This window comes from Natator depressus, chromosome 19 (genome assembly GCF_965152275.1).
Source record: "Natator depressus isolate rNatDep1 chromosome 19, rNatDep2.hap1, whole genome shotgun sequence".
Lineage (NCBI taxonomy): Eukaryota > Metazoa > Chordata > Testudines > Cheloniidae > Natator > Natator depressus.
Window position 1 is genome coordinate 9,908,146 of NC_134252.1, and position 17,707 is coordinate 9,925,852.

Sequence of the window (17,707 nt, forward strand, 5' to 3'; positions counted from 1 at the left end):
TGGACCACCTACAGCAGGCATGAGAGAAGGCTAAATACCTTTCATACTCACTGTCATCACTGTCTTCTAAAAAGCAAGTGGGAATCCAATGTTCTTGACGACACCAAAGTACTTGAGAAGACAAAGTTACCAAGTCCCGTTGCTATTCTCAAACACTCAGATGTCTCTGTTAGACTCTCATCTGCACGCTAGGTGGACAAAGGCCACATTCCAAAGGGTGTACTGTATGGGCGCTTCAAGGCCACGGGGCCAACCTGGGCTCAGGTTCCAGGATGTTCACAAGAGGGACTTGGAAACTTTCAGCATGAACCCCGCAAGCTGGGAAGATGCAGCTAGAAACAGGCTATGCTGGAGGCTGTGGTATATCAGGAGTCACAGAGGCTGAAGAAAAGGAGGACTTGTGGCACCTTAGAGACTAACAAATGTATTTGAGCATAAGCTTTCGTGAGCTACAGCTCACTTCATCGGAGCCCCAGCGCTGTCCTGCCTGACCCACCTGCAGCCAGGGGAAGGAGCCAGCCAGCCAGCCCCACTCCCGGGGCCAGAAGCTGCCAGGATGCCGCTCGCCCAGCTGGGAGATCCATGGCCCAACATGGAGCTGGTGCAGCTGGACACGGAGGTGAGGAGGGGGCGCAGGGCATGGAATGCGGGCGGGGAATTTTGGGGGGGCCTTTGTGGGGAGGGGCATGCAACCCTCCCCGAACCCCTTGCCCTAGGGTGTTGGGGGTCCGGCTGTGGTGGAGGTACCCCCCATCCTAGTTGTTGGTGGGGTCTGGGGAAGCCATGCGAGCCCCTGCGCGGCAGAGAGGCTGAAGGGGGATGGTTGAGAGAGAGGAAAGCACAACAGACCTCAAGTGTAGACTTGCTCTGGCTTCATCTTCTGGCCCCTCTAGAGCTCTATGCCTGCATTATCTGGGTCAAGGACTGCCGCTGGAGAATTGGAGAGAGGAGGTGGGTCAGGTTCTATCTTTTGCTCAGGAACTGGATATTTTTTAGCCACTCCTGATGCAGCAGCATGAGACTTACTGAACTGAACTGCTTTGCACTGACACCAGCCTCTTTTAGCACCTGGGAAGGGGTGAACATTTTCACGGGGGGCAGATTTTGAGGTGCCCCTTGAAAGAATGAGACTTTGGTTGCCCCCGAAGCAGGGGTATAGAGGTGGGATTCGGGGAGCTCCTGGAAAGGAGCGAGAATTTGTACCCCCTAAAGATGAGGCTCTGGGGTGCAGCCCTGCCCCAGCACTAGGAGGGGATCCGTGAGGGGTGCGGACTGAGTGCACCCCCCTTGGGCAGGGTGTTGGCTTCTGTCCGTGCCCGGGTCCCTCTCGGAGCAGGCGGGGACTGCGCCCCGAGCCCCCGCGGGAAGGCAGCGCCCCGGGCCCGGGCGCAACCTCCCGCCAGCCCCGCGGAGAGACTCAGCCAATGGGGCGGAGGGGGCCGGCGCTAGAGGCCGGTGCCCAATGCGGGCAGCGAGCGGCGCTCCGGAGCTGGCTCAGGAGCGGAGGGCGGCGGAGCTCGGGCTGGAGCCCCAGCGCTGTCCCGCCTGACCCACCTGCAGCCAGGGGAAGGAGCCAGCCAGCCAGCCCCGCTCCCGGGGCCAGAAGCCGCCAGGATGCCGCTCGCCCAGCTGGGAGATCCGTGGCCCAACATGGAGCTGGTGCAGCTGGACACGGAGGTGAGGAGGGGGCGCAGGGCATGGAATGCGGGCGGGGAATTTTGGGGGGGCCTTTGTGGGGAGGGGCATGCAACCGCCCCTGTACCCCTTGCCCTAGGGTGTTGGGGGCCCGGCTGTGGTGGAGGTAGCCCCCCACCCTAGTTGTTGGTGGGGTCTGGGGAAGCCATGCGAGCCCCTGCGGGGCAGAGAGGGGAGCGGGACCCCTGCCCGCACTGCGGGGAAGGGGCTGAAGGGAGCCTGCCTGCCCCACGGCGGGTCTGGGTCTGAGCCAGGGCAGGAGGGCCAGGCTGGGCGAGATCCCAGAGATTTTGGGAGAGGGATGTTTTGCTTTCCCATTGAAAGCCCCGAGGTCAGCGCTGAGGAGAAAGTAAGTGTGTGTTCGTGTCCGTGTCCCCCCAATCAGAGACACACACAAAGTTTCCCTTTGAACAAAGAAAGTGCCCAGGTCTCCACCTCACCCAGATGAGGAGTATGGCAGCTAAGCCTCGCTGTAGGCTTGCCTACTAATTAAAGACATAAAAATCCCATAATTGATCAGATGAATGCAATTAGGGATTCTACACCCAAGATCGCTGCTTTGGATCACCTCTCTGCCCTCACCCTGCGCTAAAGGAATTGAGAAATTCATTTTTGGGGAGGTGGGGAAGGCAGGGACTTCTCACCTGATCCAATCAACATGTCTGCAAGCAGGTTTCAGGGGTTCCAACAGCCAGCAGTTAGTTAGTTATGTTGTTTAAGCAAAGAAGCAGATTCACAGTAATCCTGTGAGTTTTGTGTGCTGCCCTGAGGCTGCCATCCATAATCCACTGCATTGATTTGGCCTATCACACTGCAATATTTAGGCTGCTGAGCCCCTTAGGGGTGACCCCTTGTGGGTTTACAGCTGGGCTGTACAAACCAGTCCGGGGCTAAAACTTAGTGCTGAATAGCGTCAGTCCTCAAGCAATCTTTTGTACCAAGCCCCTGGGGGGGAGTTCTACAAGTTTCAAATAAAAACAACAAACTGTACAACTGTCGTCTTTTAAACCACATTTGAGAAGTGTTTTGCCTGTATTACTTTCTTAACATTGCAGAGGAATTAACTTCTTCAAAAAGTGTCTTTGCCTGTATCTCTCCTGTTTGTAATACATACGTCACACACGCCCAACTAATCAAATTTCCTGAGGATTTGTAGGAAAACCATCCACCAGTTTGCTTGCTAGACGGAGTGCATTGTAATGATCTGTCAGATCAGCGTATTAACCACTCCTTAAGCTATATTTGACCCTAGATACTCTCCTTCCCTTAATTTTTTTTTATCCAGCTTGTAGTCTATCCAACATTTAAGGGCCTAATTAAACCCAACAAATGCTCTGAAGTGCAGAATGAAGTCCGGAACTCTCACCTTATCTCCGAATCTCTTGTTGTTTAGATTGCAGTAGTGCCGCAGGTATGCGAGGATCTTTTCAAACGTGGATGAAAACGCAGTTCCAGCTTCAAAGTCCCAAGTCAAAATGTCCCCATAAGAGCACTACACTGCTTCCCCTTCAAAGCATGCACACTGACACTTCTCTAATCCAGTTTGCTAGGATGGGCTTACATTTAAAATTCCCAGGTGTTCTATCACGTATAAACACTTCTTTCTCGCATACACACTTTTCTTTCCTTCCTGCTTAAATCTCCCCCCCCCCCGCCCCCCCGTAACTCAATCTTTGTTTAGATGGACAGGATACTGCATGAGCCATGAATATGCCTTGTTGCAGGCTTATGCTACAAATTTTGGGGTGCAAGTCTGGGGAGCATTTAAACTGAATACTAAAGAATCACCTATGGCCATGTGCTATGTAACTGAGCTCCTACTAATGGTAACTAGACCCAGCACCTTTATTCTACAGCTTGTGTTTTTCTCAGGCCCTGAGGCTCTCCCTTTGTGTACTATTCTGCCTACCCACCGCCTCACACCGGTGCACAAGCTGAGGTTCTCCTGCTAAAGCTGACCAGTCCCTAACACTTCCCCTCTTGATAGGTCTTTCATGATAAAGAAAGAAACTTGACTTGAAACCTCTGAGCAATGACAATAACAACAAATGTTCTGTTGAGAGACTGTCATTGGTCACAGTTGCCCCTTCTCTTTGCCAGCCAAGCCCTGCAAAGCTTTGGGTTAATACTTCACCATGCTGGTTAGCAGCAGTGTTAAGGGTCTCCATCTGCTGTGGGCTTAGAACATCTGGGGTGCATGGATAGGCAGAGGATTCATCTTGAAGTGGATTAACAGCATCTGTTGTAAAGTTTTGAGTCATCAAGGCACGTGTGTGTACAGGGGTGGGAGAGGAGGGAGTTACTTTTTCCACAATGATTTGATCAAGAGGCCTGGTATCATGCCGTGCTTTCAGGGCTGACTTTTGCGGTGAGGTAACTGAGATCTGGAAGATGACAGTGCTGTAGTAAGATACCACGGTGCTTTAAGTTTGCTTCTTTTTTTTTTTTTTTTTTGAATCGGAAGACCTCATAACACCTGATTACCCAAAAGGAAACTCTAACAGGAGGAAAAATTAATGCCAGTGTCAATGACATGAAATGCTGCTGGCAGGACTGGGATTTACTGCCTAATCCTGTGGCCAACTGCGCTTTTGTGTGCTGCATGCCCGTCTGCTGAGGGTGTCAACGTTACTAGAGATATAGTGCTGACCTGAAACGGATGTCTTGGGGGTTTTTTGTTTGTGGTGGAGTTCAGGTGTCCAGTATGTTTGGAAATCAGTCCTGTCTCTGAAGTTTGTTTCTAACCTCAGGAGAATGAGGAAACGAATGAACTAATAGGAAAGGAGGACTTGTGGCACCTTGGAGGCTAACAAATTTATTTGAGCATAAGCTTTCGTGAGCTACATCTCACTTCATCAGATGCATCCAATGAAGTGAGCTGTAGCTCACGAAAGCTTATGCTCAAATAAATTTGTTCGTCTCTAAGGTGCCACAAGTCCTCCTGTTCTTTTTGCGGATACAGACTAACACGGCTGCTCCTCTGAAACCTGTCATCATGAACTAATGTGTTCTCACCTACTGCCTCATTAGCAGCCTGATTTAAGTCTCAAAGGCCTGGCTTTTTTCCTGTCCCCTTCCCCCTACACACACACACACACACGCCCCCCCCCCTTCCCTTCCCTCTTTGGGGTGCTGAGCATCCACAACCCCAAAGAAAATCAGTGAGACCAGCAGGTTATTAGCACCTCATGGCTTTGAAGGTTATTAAAGGGTGGTGAGAGTCTGCTGGCCCTTCCTGTGAAGGGTAACATAGCGAGATGATTCTGGAACGTCAGTTACGTAAATTACTCTGGGATCCTTGCCACAAAGCTTTTAAATGGGCTTCCATAAACCTTTGCTTTCTGAGTCATGGATCAGAGGTGTTATCGCAGTGTGCATGGAGGAATCCAACCTATTGGTTTTTTTCATGCTCCAGCAGCATTAGTAATCTTTCTTTTTTTTTTTTTTTTTTTTTTTTTGAGACTGGTCATAGTTGGCTCTGTTTGTCGCAGCAATCTCAAGTGAAGAAGGTGGGGCATGCATGGGAGTGTGTGTGAGACCAATGCACTGCAGGAGGCAAGAAGGGATGCACTTGAGTCCTGGGCACCTAATACTCAGCCTCACAAATATTTCAGTCCCTCTTCTGCTCTCTGCATTGATCAGAATGTTGCTTACATAATGAGCAAATGTGGGTGAAGTAAAGTGCAAGCAGTAGAAAATGAATCTGAGTGACTTAATTGTCATAGTAATGACAAGCAATTTCTAGGCAATGCTTTTCTCTAAACTCTTGTTTCATTAGGCAAATATACAGCAACCTAACTGACAGTCACTTCAAACTGGAATTATTTTGCCCATTATAAATACGTCATCCTCTCTCTTCTGAGCAAAAGTTCTCTATGGCTAACTTGTCTCTTGTGAATATCTTAGTTGAATGTTACATACAGCAGTGATCAGATAAAGAAGGAAGCTATGTGATCTCAATTCTCTATTAATACGTTTCTCCAGCATCACACAGCCAATTCATCAGTCTGTCATCTGGGCTATGCAGTGTTGTGTGGGGTGTTTTTTTTATTTTGTGGCGTTTTCCTTCCTGGAACCACAATCAGCAAAGACTCTCAAGTTCCATTTAAAAGAAAATTAGCAACAAAACAGTTTGCATATCAAAGTACCAAAGACTTTTGAACGAAGGGTTTGATTCTCATTAGAGAGAGAGTGTGTTGGGATTTTGTACATCAGCACTTAATGTTTCACCATTCATAGAAGTGAGTGGGGAAGCTTCTTTCTGGATATGCAATGTTCTAGTTATGTTTAGGCATGGAAGGATTAGATTTTTATAGGTAAATGTCGATAAACATTAATTTCACCATACAAACATAAACGGATGAAAAAATATTTCCCTCAATAGTATAGTAATCTATATTTACAGCTAGGCAAAATAAGAAATTCTTCTTGAGAACTTAGTTTAAGGATATTTACTCAGTATATTTTGACATGTGATATTGACAATTTGTGCTTTATTGCTTATAAAGCTCTAACTTTTTGAATCTCAACATCTACTGTCATCAAATTATCGTCTGACTTCCCGCACTCCATAATTTTAGGCAACTGTAAAAATTTAAATCAATAACTGAAAAAATGCTTTAAAAGAATCAATATTATCCATTGAAATTATTTTTAAAAAATCCAGTTCTGCCTAGTCTAGTTATATTTTATGGCCATCTGAATAGTGACTAGTTGCAATTTAAAGCTTTAGAAATAGCACCAGGGTATCTAAACAGCAGATCTATCAGCAGTCCAAGGCTAGACTTTTGCTGAACACTCTAGTTAGAAAATATGTCTTGAGTGTCTTAATAGCAATGTAAAATATGAAGCTCATTCTCTTATGACCCAAGGGGGAGGAGTTCTTCCTGCTTCTCTGATTCAGAGCAGCCATGGCTACCGTGTTCAGTTCTGGCAATTGCTTTCTGGCTGTGATAAGGATTATGTAGAATTAAAGGTATTTAAAAAGCAAGATGTCCTAAGATAAACATCTCCAAGTGCAGCCTTAGGTGAGAGTTATGTAACCATATACATTTGCTTTCTTAATAGACGATTGTATTGGACACACATCCCTATGGTGTTAAAGTCTGTGTATGAAAGGTTGCAAAGCTTGTTTCTGAAAGTGATGCACTCAGATGTTTCTGGAGCAAGTGACAGCTAAAATCAACACTACAGGTGGTATGTCAGATTACCCTCTTACTCTGCACTCTCCTCAGAGGCAGAGCAAAGCTTGCTGGAAAAGTTGAGTGGACAGACTGCTGACTCCCAACAGAGATGCCTGTGAGCTGCAGTTTCTGTAGCTTGAACTGCTCTTCCTGGCCAGTCAGTGTCAGCCCCTTGTTAATATACAACGCTCCAGGTTCCACAGCCAAGTCTCATACAATGGCATTCCTGGAGCCAGCATTGCCTGGTCAGTACCTGTGGCACTCTCATCAGCATTGCTCTCTTCTGAGGCGCCGTAGGGGTGGGGCGCTCATGTAGCCTTATGTTTGGAAACAAGAGAACAGTTTGCTGCCATAGATTCTTTGGTTGTGCCACATACAGCTGGTTAGCTGTGTACGTATAAGAATGTAAGATGGAGCCTTGAAAGGCTTCTTACAAGACAAAAAGATGAAGCTGAAAAACCCACAGATCTGCTCAGGTGTATTTATAAAGCATTAAACGCAGCATGTTACCTGGGGAGGTGACTGCTTTACGTGTCAGGACAGAGATAGGTACATAACTCCAGATGGGTCACAGAGATCTAAACGGAAACCACCAGGTGAGGCGGTAAAGGGTTTTTTCTTTTGGGGGGGGAAGAGTCTTGGCTCAAAGCGTGCAGGCTTCTTCCAGCAATGCTAAGTTGTACAGCAGTTTGAAAAGTGACTCATTGGTTGGATGGATTTGGTTCCCGGTGGAAGCACGTATATGCGGGCAAAGCACCCCCTGGAATGTGTGCTTTGTTTTGATTTTTCCAAGCATCCCTACCGCTCCCAGGCAGGATTACAGTCCCTCACAAAGAACTTTCAGCAGAACACGTGCTCCTTCACGGGAGGAAGTCCGTGAAATGTGGCACTTAAGGGTATGTGCCAAATGCTTAGGAAGCGGGAAGAGGTAATAGGGTGAAAGGGGGAGACGCTGCTGGGATAGACAATGCTCCCTTTCGGTTACAGTTACAGCTCACTCGGTGCTTTGAAATCTTGTGCTTCAATAGTCCCTTCCATCCAAAGATCTCAAAGCCCAAGGAAAGCTGTAGCAGACCCAGGTGTCACGTGCCTTACCCACGCTCTCTTGCTTTCCTCCTTCTATGCGGTCTAGAAAGAAATGTTCTTCTCCAAGTGGTTGTGGATGTGTGTTCTACTTAGGTGTGCTTGTGGAGAACTTGGTATACCAGTACCTGGGGGGGGGGCAGTGCGTGTGCCCTGTGTCAGTGGCCCTCAACCTTTCCAGGCTACTGTACCCCTTTCGGGAGTCTGATTTGTCTTGCGTACCCCAAGTTTCACTTCCCCTAACTACCTGCTTATGCAATCAGACATAAAAATACAAGAGTCACAGCACACTGTTACTGAAAAATTGCTGACTTTCTCATTTTTACCATATAATTATCAAATTTAATTGGAATATAAATCTTGTACTTACATTTCAGTATATAGAGCAGTATAAACAAGTCATTCTGTATGAAATTTTAGTTTGTACTGACTTGGCTATTGCTTTTTATGTAGCCTGTTGTAAAAGTAGGCAAGTATCTAGATGAGTTGATGTACCCCCGGAAGACCTCTGCATACCCCCAGGGGTACACGTACCCCTGGTTGAGAACCACTGCCCCTCACCTCCTTGTGTCTCCTCCTGAGGCTGTTTAAGGGTGTCTGAGTTTCAGATTGGCCAAAGTCTGTTTTCAGTTTCTGCGGATTGCCTGGGTGCAAATGAAAGCAGAGTTTGGCCCACGTGAAGCTCGGTTCACTCTCCTGACATGTGTCTCTCGTAGCCTCTGAGTGGCTGCTAATTTAAATGTGAAATTCCTCAACTTAAAATGGGCATTCCACCTCTCGTCAGACTTATTTTTTAAATACATAAACGACCCTTACAAAGCTGCATTTTTAATGAGCAGTGATGTATGAATTGTCTATCAGAAACAGCTGAGCCAATAAACATGAGCATGCTTCCAGCCCTTCTACACTAGTGAGAGCAAGGAGGCACCCTCCTCTATGCAAGGAAAGGATCTTACTTCATTTCTTAAATATTCTTTGTAGGCTAAAGCCACTGACAGCTTCTCCTAAACAATACGTCTGTGATCTCTTGGAAACACTTCTGCTAGTTGGGTTCTGTAGTGGTACCATTATTTTCCTCTGGCTGCTTATGGTTGCAAATACTTCTGATTCTTTAAATTGCGCAAGTGTATGAGAGGAAACACAACGTGGTTTGGTCCTTTCTAAGTGGCTGAGTTAGAACAAGCAGCTCTGATACCTTTGGGAATCTGGTCCTAAGTCCTTAAACCACCTCTAAGCACGCTTTTTTGGGTGCTGCATGGATAACTGGTGGATGTGACTGATGAATATATGTCCGCATGAATCTGTATCAAACGACAAACTCCATTTGTGAATGCCATTTTGACTGTAAATGGCGCTGGGCCGTCATGTTGTGTTTTACCTCCATCTTGAACTGGGATTCCAGGAGGTGCCAAGAGAAATCCTTGTGTCTAAAGCAGTCGGGAGTCCTTAATCTGGATGGTTGTCTATTCAGAAGGAAGCAGTCTAGGACAACTGAGCTGGCTTCAGCCTAGGGCAGTGGTTCTTAACCTCGGGTGCACGCAGTAAAGGCTGCAGTAAAGGTTAAGAACCACTGGCCTCGGGGAACCAGTTTTATCAGACTGGACTGCATGGGCCAGACTGAGGTGTATTTCACACAATGCAAAAACCAGGGGTCACCTGATGAAATTAACAGGCAGCAGATTTAATGCAAACTCGTAGTACTTTTTCACACAATGCACAACTAACCCGTGGAACTCATTACCATGGGGTGTTGTGATGGCCAAAAGTATAACTGGGCTCAAAAAAGAATTAGATAAGTTCATGGTGGATAGGCCCATCAATGGCTGGGGACACAACCCCATGCTCAGGGCAACCCTAAGCCTCTGACTGCCAGAAACCAGGAGCGGAAGATGGGTGGATCACTCTGTAATTGCCCTGTTCTGTATACTCCCTGAAACCCTGGAACTGGCCACTGTCCCACGCAGGATAGTGGGCAAGATGGAGCATGGTCTGACCCAGTATGGCAGCTCTTGTGTTCTCTTATGTTGCTTACCTGAGCTGCTTAGGCCAAGGAATGTGGCAAGGGTGCCAAGGTCACTTCCACAAACCCAAACTGAGTAATCCCTATTCCCGGAAGCTCTTAGGTACATGCTTGATTTTCCCCATTGAAGTCAATAGCTTTAAGCATGCGCTTAAGTCCCACACTTTAGAGAAGCAACTGGTTGCACTACAGGTTGAGACTGATCTCTCTCTAGGGTAAACTGGAAGCAACTGGCACTACACTGGTGTGAGATCAGAATTGTGCCCTATGGGTGTAAATATTGCGGGGCTAATGTCAGTCTAGCAGGCAGGGGTTCGCTCTCTTCTGTAACTGATGTGGCCATGCTGTGAATTGTAGTAGCTCTAAATTCACACATGCAGTGTATTGCTCGGGGCATAGCTCTCAGAGAAAGGGGGATCTCCTGTTGGTGATATTCCTGGAGTTCACTTCAAGGTTGTCAAAGTAGCCAATGTTTCCCTCTTAGCCTTGTACAAAGGCAAGAAGGAGAGACCAAGATCATAAACTTTTGTTGTTCTGTTAAGGATATGAATAAAAATTTTCATCTTAAAAAAAACCTTGGAGACTACCAGCTGTTTTCCACTGTGCTTATCTTTGAAGAATAAACTTGTCTGTGAAGAGCTGAGTCTGCCAACTCCTCCCTGTGCTAAACTCTTTATCCTGAGTTAGCCACCAGCTGGTACGCATGAAGTTCAGAAATATATTTAATTGTGTGTGTATCCTTCAAGACAAATGTGGAGCACCAGTAAGCTATGGTAGAAACTGAATCCCTGTAGTGTTAAAGTGAGACTTTGTTAGTGTCACACTCCAAAAGCTGTCATACCAGGGGTCAATAAATGCAAGTTTTCTCTGCCTTGTTTTAAAAGGGCATGGATTAAACAGGGCCAAAACATCATTTCTTGTTAAAAGTGTTATGAAAGCTTGACACCAGTCTTGGAAAAACAAAAACACTTAATCCTAACAAAAGTTGATTTAAGCCCCTCCCACTCTACAATGTTTAAAACTCAGACATTACAGTGCTTAGAACATGCGGGTGAAGTGGGTTTTTACCCATGAAAGCTTATGCCCAAATTAATCTGTTAGTCTTTAAAGTGCCACCGGACTCCTCATTGTTTTAATTTTATTGTCTTTCGTTGCTCAAGTTGAGATGCAAAAAAAATAAAGAGCATAAACAGAGATGAGGCAAGTGGATTTCTCAAATTCTTTCACCTCACTTCTCAGCTAAGTTTATTAATAAACACAGGTAAATTGGTTTTACAGGGGAAGGATTTTTACGGAGTGTTCTTGCAACTCTGCTAAATATCAGATATCTATATCTAAGCAAATATCTCCCACCTATTTTCACCTCCAAGTCTGCTTGCTCCTACTGGGCTGCCATCTTGCTGAATTTGACACTGCTTTCAGGACTTCACTGCCAATTCCAGCAATAGAAGTTTGGCTAGCAAGATAGTATTTATTGAATACAAAGGGCCAAATGCAACCTCAAGCCAAGCAGTTGGTGCAGAAGGTCCTGGGGCACTGTCAGCGGTGATGTAAATGATATCAAGTATAAGCCCATCTTAAAATGGGTATTGGTAGTAAAACGGTAACTTCCGATCTGGGATTCATTCAATTCAAAGTGTAACATACACATCCATCTCGGCGTGTAGCTTTTCCTACTAATACAAGAGTGTGAAGCTGACGCAGCTCTCCCTCTCCTTTAACCTACGCCCCCACCAGCCAATGTTCACAGAACAGCAAGCGTGCATAAATCACACTCCCTTGGCGCACCTGGCTGAGTTCCAAAATGGTGCTGATTATACCAGGTCTCTTCCGGTTGAAATGTCAGGGGTTTTTGACCAGCTCCACTTGCCATGTATATCTGATGTGTAAGGGACACAATTGTGCTGTGTCTTTTATAAATCTGGCCCAAACAACTTCTGGAGGTTTCATCACCTTCTAGCTTAGTATAAAAAGTCTATTCAGGTAAACTTGACTGCCCCTCTCCAAAATGGCATTTTCATAGTGCTTGGCGTTTGCTAACAGTGGATTCTTCTTTGCATTTTGCAGAATGGGCAGGTTGCACCAGAAGAAGGTGGGAGACATCCATCAAAGGTAAAAAAACAAAAACAAATGTAGCATCTTCAAGTCTCGGAAACATTCATCGAAGCTGTACATTACACTGCTATGTGTGACCTTTCGTCCAGAGCCAACTGAGTAATCCTTCATTTGATGGGGCTTGGAGAGGGGATGGTTTAAAATCAGCTGCTCTGTTGCTAACTGCGGGTAGAAGGAGGGAGGGAGGGTGGGAGGCAGGGGAAGGGTTGAATGTCTGTGTCATGCCCCATCCTTGCCTTCTCACTTTCCCCTGGATTTGCATAGACAATTTCACCAAACCAGCATCTTGAATCTCCTGAATCACTCTCCTCCCAATGGAGGTGCTGCAAAATGCACTGGAAATGGGCTCACTGCTGAGAGCAGAGGACTAGCAGTCTGGACTCCTGGGATTGGTTGGTGGCTCTGATACTGACTTGCCCTGTGACCTTAGGCAAGTCTCTTTACCTTTCTGCTTCCATTTCCCCATCTCTGGAAAGGTTAATAGAAATCCACAGCATATTGTGAGACTTGACTGTCAGTGCAACTGTCTTGAGGTTCTCCCAAAAAAAAGGGGTTGCAGGTGCAAAGTATTTCCCCCTACACCTAGTCTTTATCTCTTGGGTATACGGCCCCTGTTACCATAGTACCTGGGTGCTTCACAGTTTTTAGTTTGTTTATCCTTGCAACACACTAGTGATTTCTACATCCCCTTTCCTACCCCTGAAAGGCGGGGCTAAGGTAGGTGCTATTGTCCCCATTGTACAGATGGGGAACTGAGGCACAGACAGGCTAGGATTTGCCCAAGGTCACACAGGAAGTCAGGGACAGAGGAGGGAATTTTACCTCCTCTCAGGCTAGCACCCTAACCATGGGCTCATCCTTCTGCTCTGGAGGCCTAATGCGCTTTCTAGTCTAAATGTGAGCTGTATAGTGTTGAAGAATTTGATTTCAGGGATGTGTTTTCCCTGAGATGAACTAGCATCTAGTAGGAGAAATGAGATTCAAACTGAAGGTCTGCCTCTTAGCCTACAGGAACGTCTTGCAACTTGCTGTTAATCTAACCCTAAACTGCACTAGTGCTTCTGCCTTGTTTCTCTACCTGCTGCACAAGGATGGTCATGCTGAGGAGTGGGGAATAATGGCTGTCTGATTGGGACCCTGAAGGCATAAGCCCTTCAGTATGGGTAGATGAGTATTTAAAATGTAGTTTTCCAATATGCTAATATTATGGCTGTGGAGAAAGGCCCTGTGGAATATGCAACACCTATCACAAGTCATGATGAATGGATTGTTCATCAGAGTTCATTCAACACATTCTCTCCTAATCAGGAGTCACCCTTGGTATCTGATGTGTATCCTGGAAGGAGTCTTCAGTCTGACACCGCATTTTAGCCTGCAGCTCCATGGATTTTTCTTTCCTTTCTGTTGGCCCTGGAGGTTGATTTTGATTGTGTTCCAGCAAGTTAGTTTCCCACTTCCTTAGATTTAATTTTGTGCCATTTAAAGAAGTTTGAATGGAATAGCAATTGTCTTGCCTCTCTAGGGGTTGATGCCAAAAGAACCAATTCTTGTAAGCCAATTGTCTTCTCCAGACTTGTGCCCTGGTTTTTAATAATGCTAATGTTAAATTATATAATACATAGGCTGAGAAAAGAGTGTCTGTACATCTGGGTATAGTGCTTAGATTATTCACATTAGTATATTGACCTATTCCTGACTATTTTGGGTCTCTGATCTTCAACTTGCCAGTCTGATTTTAGGGGTGTCATCTTAGTGGCATAAAAGTAGCATGTAGAGCCTGATGCTGACACAGGACCAGGCATCTCAAGATCAGTGATGATGTGCACCTCTCTGCGTTGAGAATACAGCTGGCCCTTCCTTCCCTGCCAGAGGTGCTGCCTGCTCTGGCCGGATTCCCACTGGCTCGCTGAGGCTCATTGTGGCACTTGCCTCTTTCATCTTCAAGCACCTTGCTGAGCTCTTCTCCTGAGGTACACAGCAGCACTTGCTACCTCAAGTAGTCTTTAAAAATCTGGGATTCCTTTTAGTACATGAGAAGACAGCCCAGCTGATCCTGCTTGAGACTCAGCTCTATAGAAAGTGACGCTGTGGGACTTCTGTTCCAGTCTGGGAGAGGCTAGCTAACATTTTCTCTACAGGCTGTGCAAGCACCTCATCATTAAATCCCCTTCCCCTTCATGAGGCTAAGAGGTGGCTACCACTTTACAAGTGGGGAACTCTGAGGCAGAGTGAAGTTAAGTGTCTTGCCCAAGGGCTCACAGCAAGTTGGTGGCAGCTGGGAAGGGAGCCCAGGAGTCCTGAAGGCTAGTGTCTTGTTTGAGCCACTGGGTGACTATTCTTTGAGCCTTTCTAAATTTGCCATGGCCTCCGTGTCAGTCACACTGACAATAAACTACTACACGTGGCTAACAAACACCTTCCCATCCCAATCCAGGGCTTCAGTAACTTAATTTGTGAAATATCTGTTTGGAATAATAACCCCTTATTTATCTTGTAAAAAAGTAGAACTGATGTTTTCAAGTACATGCAAAGGAAGTCCCCGCTTAAACTCCTTTTCTCTGAAATGGAACGGCTAACTCTGAAATACCCTGTAACCAGCTCAACCAATTCTGGCAGGCCTGGATATCAGCAGAAAAATCTCCAAGGCTATCTTGCTTCATGTTTTCAGATCACTGAACCAGTTAGTTTGAGGTCAGATTGTCAGCAGTTGCTTGCTGCATTTGTGGAACTGGTGGTTGCACCTTTACAGTCAGAAAGAAAAATTAAGTTAAGAAAAATTCCTCTTTGCCTCTGTTGCATGGCTTTCTGATCTGCTATGGCCGTGTTTGGAATAGTTGTAAGAGTAAACCCCTTATTTGGGGGGTTTATTCACTACCCTCTTACAACTAAGGTCAAGGCTACACCAGACCCCTACAGCAGCACAGCTGTACCGAGGCAGCGCTCCCACCGACATAAACCACCCCCGAGGAGTGGCGGCAGCTATGTCAGCAGGAGAGCGTCTCCCACCGACATAGCACTGTCCACACCGGTGCTTCTATCGGTGTAACTTACGTTGCTCATGCGTGTAGTTTTTTGCATCCCTTGTGACATAAGTTATACCGACAAAAGTGCTAGTGTAGACATAGCCTAATTCTGCGACCTCACCTAAAAATAGCCTTCATCAGTGAGATCAGCAGATAACTAGCATTACTCAGCACCCACATGCAGTGCAGCCCGCTGCTCCCTCTGTCCCCACATGTAGCCAAAACGTACTTTTTGTTGTGCAGTGAGTGAAGGTACGCGCTCTAGGAACCCGTTGATGTCCGTCTAAAAGAACCAGCTAGGGACCTCGCTGGATTCTCTCTAAATCTTATGCTACCAGTAGGTAGTTTTCGTCCCACTCCCATAAGGGACTGTGGTGGTGGTGTGATGTTGCATGTGCTACCTCTTCGCTGTCAGACATGAAGCACAGTAAAAGCTAGTGGACAAGGCTGGGAGTCAGAACTGCTGGGTTCTAGTCTCAGCTCTGGCACTGACTTGCCACGTGGTCTTGGTCAAGTCACTGTGCCTTAGTTCCCCATCTGTAAAATGGGGATAATTCGTGGGGGGGGGGTTACTGCTTGCAAAGTTTCTTGTGATCCTTGTATGAAAGCATTATGCTAAGAACTGCTGCTATGTACAACAGCGGCATTGTGGATGTTGTAGGGCAATGTGCATTTTGAGAGTACGCTTGACAGCCTTATTGGGACCAGTCTCGACACTCTCTGGTGTGGGTCAGTCTCTTTCAGTGGGACACAGATAGATGCAGTTGGAATGATTAACTGTATGAGTGTGAGTGTAATTGTAACGCCACTGTCCTTGGCATTGAGCCCTACGTTCTGAAATGAACCATATTATGATGACTCTTGTGTTCTTGAAGGTGGGACTCCATAAAGTCTTGCCGTCACAAGTCTGTGCAAGCATTGTTCCTCACTCCTGCGCTGTGAGCACCTTGGCAGCGCCTGCAACTACTCTGGGGATGGGAGGAGTTACGTCTATTGACTTCTAAGTCCAGACCTGCTTCGCACTCAGTAATAGTCTTGGGGAAAGGTAGCGTGACTCTCTTCAGGAGAAGCAATGAAATCTGAACTAATAGTCCAACCTTTCAGATCCTCCTTATAAGGAACCCACAGGCTGAAGATGACAAACCCCATACAGTATAAACGAGCATGAGCCCAAAGCAGAATCATGCTTACCAGAGTGCTGTTGGCATGCCCGATACTGTACAGACTTGAACTGCCCTGGCTCCCAGAAGCTTGCAGTCTAATTGTTAGACAACATTAGTTCAGATCCACAATGCCAGAAGATGGATCCAACCCTAAACCAAGCAAGTTTTATAAAAAGGAAATTATGTAGGTAAAAGCTTAAACGGTTGGTGTTGCTATTCCTGCTCAGCTCCACTGCGTTTGTTGTTGGCCTTTAGGATGGACGTATGGGACGCTGCCCTGGCAAAGGAGTTCTATAAATTGTCTAGGACTCCTAGGGGTTGCTGAATGAAGGAACCTTTTTCTTTCTTGTTCTGTGTCAGTGGCACAGACCTTTCATTGCTTATGGAATGAGGTCAGTAACGCTCACATCTAGGCCACCCTCTACCAGCCTGTTAACATTTATTTTCAAAGCCATTTGAGAGGCCTCCGTTTTTCCTTTCTTTTCATTTCCTTTGACACAACATGGGCTGGAACTATGGTTCTTCTTCGAGTGATGGTCCCTATGTGTATTCCACATGTGCCCATGAGCAGCAGGTGAATCCCTGCTTTGGGGAGGCTAGCCCACCAGCCCCACCCCTTCCGCCCAAGGCCCTGCCCCCCATACACTGGAGCCCTGAACCCACCCCCAAAAGGAAAAGCTCTGAGGGGGCCTGCCTGCCCCGCCCCCCAAGTGCTGGGCCAGGCCACCGCACCCCCACCCCTGATGGCCCTCCTCCCGAGCCAGTCAGGCTGGGTCGAGAGCCACCAGCAGCCTCCCTGAGAAGGCAATGAAGAGAATGGAGAAGGCAATGAAGAAGGTAAACATCATTACCGATGCCTTCCTCTTGGGTTGGGGTGCGCACATGGCCAATCATATGGCTCAGGGCATTTGGACCCAGGAGTCCAGAATGCATATCAACTTACTAGAATTTAGGGCAGTCATTGGGCCTGCAGTCCCATCCAGTCCAAACATGTTCAGATAATGCCAGACAATACAACAACAGTATTTTATATAAGCAAGCTAGGGGGAATGAGATCTCTCTTTGTGCACAGAGGCAGTCATCCTCTGGAAGTGGTGCATCAAACGTCACACAGCCCTATCAGCAGCATACTTACCAGGGACGCAAAGGTCCTCAGGGGACTACCTGACCAGACACTTTTCCACAAATCTAGAATGGGAGATTTATGATTCAGTTCTCAATGATGTCTTCCGTCAATGGAGAATAACCGCTTGGGAGCTTTTTGCCTCACAGGTGAACAGAAAGCTTCCTCAGTACTGCTCCAGAGCAGCCCCAGGCAAAGACTCATTGGGAGATGTTCTCCTGACGTTGTGGAAGTGTTGCCTGGGGTATATTTCCCCTCCAATTCCTTTGATACCACAGGTTTTAGGGAAGATCCACCCAGAC

The 17,707-nt window shown here is 46.7% G+C and overlaps 1 protein-coding gene across 1 annotated transcript in view; it reads left to right on the forward strand.

The window, feature by feature from the left end:
- The first annotated feature begins 1,443 nt into the window (after positions 1–1,443).
- The window catches only part of RPS6KA1 (ribosomal protein S6 kinase A1), a 65,407-nt gene continuing 49,143 nt past the window's right edge, over positions 1,444–17,707 (forward strand). Inside the window, exons 1-2 of the mRNA XM_074934277.1 lie at positions 1,444–1,677; positions 12,049–12,093. Coding sequence (XP_074790378.1) covers positions 1,615–1,677; positions 12,049–12,093 — 108 coding nt within the window. The 5' untranslated portion in view covers positions 1,444–1,614. The remainder of the gene's footprint in view (positions 1,678–12,048; positions 12,094–17,707) is intronic.